Source organism: Haliotis asinina, chromosome 8 (genome assembly GCF_037392515.1).
Source record: "Haliotis asinina isolate JCU_RB_2024 chromosome 8, JCU_Hal_asi_v2, whole genome shotgun sequence".
Lineage (NCBI taxonomy): Eukaryota > Metazoa > Mollusca > Gastropoda > Lepetellida > Haliotidae > Haliotis > Haliotis asinina.
Genome location: NC_090287.1, coordinates 10,740,469 through 10,747,196, shown reverse-complemented (window position 1 = coordinate 10,747,196; position 6,728 = coordinate 10,740,469). Strand labels below are relative to the sequence as shown.

The 6,728-nt window shown below is 41.1% G+C and overlaps 1 protein-coding gene across 1 annotated transcript; it reads right to left on the bottom strand.

Moving 5' to 3' along the window:
- Positions 1–1,672: 1,672 nt before the first annotated feature.
- LOC137294214 (uncharacterized) lies at positions 1,673–6,227 on the bottom strand. The gene is made up of 3 exons (XM_067825209.1): positions 6,153–6,227; positions 3,259–4,141; positions 1,673–3,000 (listed from the first exon to the last, which is right to left on the bottom strand). Exons 1-3 carry the CDS (start codon positions 6,225–6,227, stop codon positions 1,673–1,675), a joined length of 2,286 nt encoding a protein of 761 aa, XP_067681310.1.
- Positions 6,228–6,728: the final 501 nt, after the last annotated feature.

The following is a 6,728-nucleotide window of genomic DNA, read 5'->3' as shown; positions in this document are numbered from 1 at the left end:
ACGATACTTGAACATAGACTTCTGACAGTCGTAGCACTACGATGATCGTAACCCCGATACTTGAACGTAGACTTATGGCAGTCGTAGCACTACGTTGATCGTAACCACGATACTTGAACATAGACTTCTGGCAGTCGTAGCACTACGATGATCGTAACCCCGATACTTGAACGTAGACTTCTGGCAGTCGTAGCACTACGTTGATCGTAACCACGATACTTGAACATAGACTTCTGGCAGTCGTAGCACTACGATGATCGTGACCACGATACTTGAACATAGACTTCTGGCTGTCGCAGCGCTACGATGATCGTAACCCCGACACTTAAACATAGACTTCTGGCAGTCGTAGCACTACGATGATCGTAATCACGATACTTGAACATAGACTTCTGGGTGTCGCAGCGCTACGATGATCGTAACCCCGATACTTGAACATAGACTTCTGGCTGTCGCAGCGCTACGATGATCGTAACCACGATACTTAAACATAGACTTCTGGCTGTCGCAGCGCTACGATGATCGTAACCCCGATACTTAAACATAGACTTCTGGCAGTCGTAGCACTACGATGATCGGAACCACGATACTTGAACATAGACTTCTGGTAGTCGTAGCACTACGATGATCGTAACCCCGATACTTAAACATAGACTTCTGGGTGTTGCAGCGCTACGATGATCGTAACCACGATACTTGAACATAGACTTCTGGCAGTCGTAGCACTACGATGATCGTAACCACGATACTTAAACATAGACTTCTGGGTGTCGCAGCGCTACGATGATCGTAACCACGATACTTGAACATAGACTTCTGGGTGTCGCAGCGCTACGATGATCGTAACCACGATACTTGAACATAGACTTCTGGCAGTCGTAGCACTACGATGATCGTAACCACGATACTTAAACATAGACTTCTGGCTGTCGCAGCGCTACGGCCCCTTTAAGGAACGGATCCCATAACACTTAACCTGAATAAGAACAAAAAACAAGCACCAACCAAATTGTCTCAGGTATATATGTCTAGTACTTGCCTAAAGGTTGTGTATATGTCGGAATGGTTTCGTGATGTGATGTGAAATAGTGTTTAATGTCTTATTTAGGAATATTTCTCTCATTAGACGACGTGCATGTATGGGTATGTGTGGCTGCTTGTACTACTCCAGACTTTGCTGGTTTCCTGAGATACCACGCCTCAGTTAAGCACGAATACCCCTCTCGGACACATAATACTGACTCCGAGTCGACCAGCCCTAGTGTCCAAATTTTGTGTCTATGACGTAAACCGGTGTGAATGGTGAACTTGTATAGAGTATATCTTATAATAGTGTGAAGGATGACTAACATATGTGTCTAGTTTATGTCTAATGTGGTTGAAGGATATCTCAGTTTTGTTTAGTTTAGGTTTTAGCAATATTCCAGCAATATCTCGGTGGGGGACATCAGAAATGAACTTCACACATTGCACCCATAGTGGGAATCGCGAACCCGGCTCTACGGCTTCACGCTTCATACACGGGACCAATGGGCTACCCAACCGCCCCTGTTTGCCTTAAGGATTTCCAAAGAATGTCTTTTGTTCTGTGATAGTTGCAGTAAAATGTGTGTTCTTTCCGTTTTGACAAGTCTGGTTTTTCTAAAGCCGCTAAAGTATATTCCTGTCTCAGTCACGGCAAACGTTCCGACACCTCGTTATAAGCCACGAGTTTAGGTAGAGAATGTTTTTGTTTCTTCAGAATATCTACAGCTAACTTCAGTGCCTGTTCACTTGACGTGGCCATCATCGCCGTGGACAAGCCTTTCGTCCAAGTCTCGTGAAATGACGACAGCTTATGTGCAGGATTGTCCAGCATAACGTGGGGAATACCGCACAGAATGGAAAGGATGTGTCCATGCAGACGGTCAGTAATGACCACACGGCCTCGCTGGAGAAACATGACTCCAGTACTGGTTTGGAGAAAGGCATTCTCCATGGACGTCTCGCCTCTAGGCGAGATGAAAGTCGTCCAGTCTGCCACATGTACAGTGAAATTCCCTATCAAGGACGGGATGGTGTAGTTTAGTGTTTCGTCATCACCCCGCTTTAGCCACAGTATGTCATATATTGGAGACATAAATCTAGAGATAGATCCAATTTGGAACGCGATATCTGGCACCAAGAACAGCTTTTGCCTCGGAAAGAGCTCATGTCCTATCGCAAAGGACTTCCGATCCCTCAAGAGGAATGTAATATTTGGATACTTTCGATAAATTTCTTTCACGTAGACCATTCTGTGTACCGGTAGTCGGCCTCCTTTGAGCCATATGCTTTGTGGAAACATCAAAACGTTAAAATGTTCATAAAACCGGCTTAGAATCTGGTCCCGTAGAACGTCATTTTGTAAATAGCCAATGAGATTGCCTCCTCCATGGAGCAATACAATAGTGTTCTCTCTGCTATAGTGTTTGCTTAACGAGAGGGCTTTATCTAGAATTCCACTCTCCTCACACACAAACGTGCTACAGTAATACACGAGCTGAATGCCCAGTCGTCTCAAGAGATAGACTTCACCCACAGTAATGGCAGGGTCTCCTTTGTTCTCAAAAGCGTTTATGTCAAACAAAAATGCATATTCATATTTTCCAATAAGAGTCTGGAGTATGTTGACCTGCACACGCTGCATCTCTGTGATAAGATCATCACTTGTGGTTATGAAAGGCAGGCAGAGATCTGTCTGGTTTGGATGATCCACTAAATTCCATTTGTAGTAGGCTCTGGATGCACAAGGAGATGGGGGTAGGCTTGGACGGACATGTGTGATGCTGTCTAGTCTGTTGAGGAGAGACTTCCAGTGAGATATATTTATTGTCAACTTTTCATACGGCTCCCGTCTGTCAGGTGGAGCAGGTGAAGCAGGTGGAATAGACCCGTCGGTCAGGGATCTTACCGTATACATGTATATGCCACAACTGAATACCAGCAGTAGAATCAGTATTTGCTTTGCATACTTGGTACCTGAAAGAATGAATGAAAAGTAACGTTACAGCTGCAACAAAGAAATAAATTATAGCCATTTATGACTTCTCTATTTTGAAAGCCAAAGATAGTTTGGAATTTTAAACGAATGATAAAACTAAAGCCTATAAGAAACTTTAAAAATGAAATTGTTAAAAGACATAGAGCTTCAAATCGACGGCCGAAATTCCTTTAGGAAGTAGTTTAGTTTCGCAGAAATGTGATCTTTCTCAACTGATTTATTTTTAAAAGGCTTACCTACTTCACCTTGTGATGTAACTTTTCCCCTGGTATAAACGCCGAGGCCCAAAACTACTATTGCAAGTCCTGCAAGGTTCCACATCGTCAGAGACCTCGTTCCAGCCAGCTCTAGACACATCACCACTGCAAGTCGCTTCATATTGTTCAGGATGGCATGGGTGACGACAGACACCGCCTTCAGCACCACACACGTAGACAAAGATGAGTACAAGACGTGAAACTCACTTGAGGAAAACAGGAGGAACACCATATGTGGAACACGCCCGAAATGATGAACATCCAAAATGGCCACCGACGTAAATGCTAAAATACTAAAGATGAGCGCAGGACATGAACGCATTTTAATTTGAGATTCGCTTTTATATTTCATGGCAATGTTCCTCAAACCAAATCCTAAATTTGACAAAAGTGCAAGCATGATCCCCGATACATGATTGATGTTTTCAGAGGACTGACCAGTAAAGATGATACATCCTGTCACGACCAATGGTAGGCTGGTTTGCACCGACACCGGAAGTGGCGTTTTCCATACCAGGGCATCTAACAAGGCTGTTGTGATTGGTTCCATGAGCCTCACTGCAATGGTTGAGGAAGCTTCTATGAATGTCATGCTATAATTACTACAGAGTGTACCAAGGAGGTGACCGATGACCGGTAGGTGGCGCCATATAATCCCGATGGCGACGTTGTCTTTGGCAGCCGGTTTCATCAGAGTGAGACAGAGACCCATCTGTGCTGATGTAGCAAGACAAACCCAAGCGAGACCGGGTACCCAGGGAATATGTTCTTGGGAGATTGTCAAGAAACGTTTCGTGGAGAGATGACACAAACATGATGTGGTTGCCCAGGCCAGGTAGGCCAAGATCCCTTTGACGACTGTCTGAAACGCCCCAAAATGTTTAAAATTAAATTTTGCCCCACTCAGAGACCGTACAGCGGTAAATCATATCTTCCCCACTTGAGACTAGATTACTTTGATTTTGGTTAAAATAATAGGTTGGCTATCTACAGTGAGAATATTTAGGACATAAACATACTGTGTTGGAAAATCAGAGGTATATAAGGAAATTAATTGAGCTCGAAATTTCACGTAAACCCAAACGCGTAGCGTGAGGTTTTAACTACAAAATTTAGAACTATTAGATATTTTTATATACCTCTGATTTTCCAACTTTATACGTTTATCTCCATTCTACCATAACCGTGTTATTCAGAGTTTAAACAAATACATAAAGTGTTGGAAAATCAGAGGTGTATAAGAGGATTATATACCTCTGAATGACTTTGACTAAGTAATCACGATCCAATATTTCCATGTTATACATCAAAGTGGAAGACTGATGAGTCTATCTCTCAAGCCATGTTCTCCTTCGATTTCCATATATCAAGCCATGCATGTAATACTGTGAGCATATCTTATTTACACAATACTTATCAATATCTGTCGTGTTATCATTAGGTACATTCTAACGGCCACTCATCACATTGTTGTTTCGTTGTCATCACGTCAAAGCTAACGGCTGGCTAACATATTGTTGTCTTGTTGTCATTAGATCAAGGCTAACGGCGGCTTAATACATTGTTGTCTTGTCAACAGGTCAAGGCTAACATCCTATCAGCACATTGTTGTCTTATTGTCATCTGTTCAAGGCTACCGGTTGCTTAACTCATTTTTTGTCTTGTTACCAGCTGTTCAAGGCTAACGGCCGTTCAGTTCATTTTAGTCCTGCTCTCATCAGGTCTAGGCTCACGGCGGGTTGTCACTCCTTTGGGCATTCCCCTGCTTCAGTCTCATAGACGTCCCTCATTTAGAGCTTTAGGGGCATTTAGAAAAACAATGTGGTTCAGGGACTGTGACACAGACAATATGGCACTGTCAGTGGGTGCAATACAGTAGACAACCTATTGTAACGACCGGTGTATAAGAATTAGTTCATATTTCACGCTGGCAAAAACATTTCAAAATTGTGTGTTTGTTTTACCTTGAAATGTTGTTGATTACGTTTGTAATATTATGAATAAACAAAATATAATTATGCAAGTGTATCGACATTTCATTTACTATGTTTTACCCTTTTCATAAGAAATTTTAAAACGAAAACACCCAAAGCTGAAAGCATTTATTGTACATTTATATTAGAATATCTAGTTCCACAATATAACATGGCTGATGGATTTTTAAAATTTTATATATTTAAAAGTGGCCGATACAGAAGTGACATTTGTTACTATAGCCGGTTTGACATGTTTACTTCAAAATAGGGCTGCACAGTATTACCGGTATACTGGTGTATGACAATATTCTTTTCAAACGATACGTATTGCAATAATTTCTCTGAGAACCGGTGTATTGGGTAAAGGACATATGAGACATTTTGCGATTATCTTTATTGTTTAAATCAAAATCTACTCATACTTTCATTCACAACAGATGTTTACCTGCGTCATTCATTGACAAAACTGCATATTGTAATGCTATTGCATAAAAACATACTGTAATGCTATCAACTGCATAAAAACACAGAATCCATTACAATGCAGCCTAATTTTGAGATTGCTGTTATCAGAACCATAACACATATGTTTAGGGACCTACAATGCAGAAAGTAGGATTGACATGAACAATTAGTGCCACTCACTGTCAAACACTCAAGGTCCCAGTACATCGCAATACGTATCGCAATATATACGGGAACATGAATACAATATACCAATACAAAGCCCTACTCTAAAAACTGATTAATGAAATTTGACACTCAAATTGTTTCAAGATTTTTGGATGAATATGTAATAAGCAAACGGTTTATTAAGATATCCCTATCATATAGAAAACATTTAAAGACTGCACGTTTACGTCACAATGACATTGTGACGGCATGTACAGTCAGTACCGAAAAGGCTCTGTCACGGCCATCTTGTTTGTCACAGCCGTTACAATACCCTGTCCTTACAGCAAAGATTGTCATACTTATAAGCTTATTGATTTTATTTATTTGATACAAATGGTTAATGTTAAACAAAATTACAAAATATCTGGTATCCTTGAAATAAATACTAAGTTGCTACCAAATATAAATTAGAAAAATGCCACTAACGTCACAAAATCTGTCCTTACCGTAACAAAGCCAAGTGACCATAACGGTAGTGACAGCAACAAGCAATATCAATTTTAAACAATAACTTGCCCCTAAAGTGTACTGAGCACATGATTTCAAATGTTATCCTTTACTGTCTAGGTTTCCCTCTTTGGGGACTGTGGCTTGTAGAATAAAGTTTGTCGGGTACAAACATATAACATAACATGCATGAACTTTGGGATTGACACACCACATGCGTGATATAGACATATCTAAATAAGGAGATACGTCCCAGAAGCCTCTGATCTTCTAGCTGATCACACGCATCTCAATTTGAATCTTTCCAAATAATGTGTGAGTTATGACAGATGCACCTCAAGCATTCTTGGG

Bases quoted from the DNA above. Each gene is read 5' to 3' on its own strand.
- LOC137294214 (XM_067825209.1), bottom strand. From the start codon at position 6,227: ATGACAATCTTTGCTGTAAGGACAGGGTATTGTAACGGCTGTGACAAA. The intron at 4,142-6,152 runs GTACTGACTGTA...GGGGCGTTTCAG, and splicing joins GCCGTGACAGAGCCTTTTCG to ACAGTCGTCAAAGGGATCTT. The intron at 3,001-3,258 runs GTAAGCCTTTTA...TCATTCTTTCAG, and splicing joins TACATCACAAGGTGAAGTAG to GTACCAAGTATGCAAAGCAA.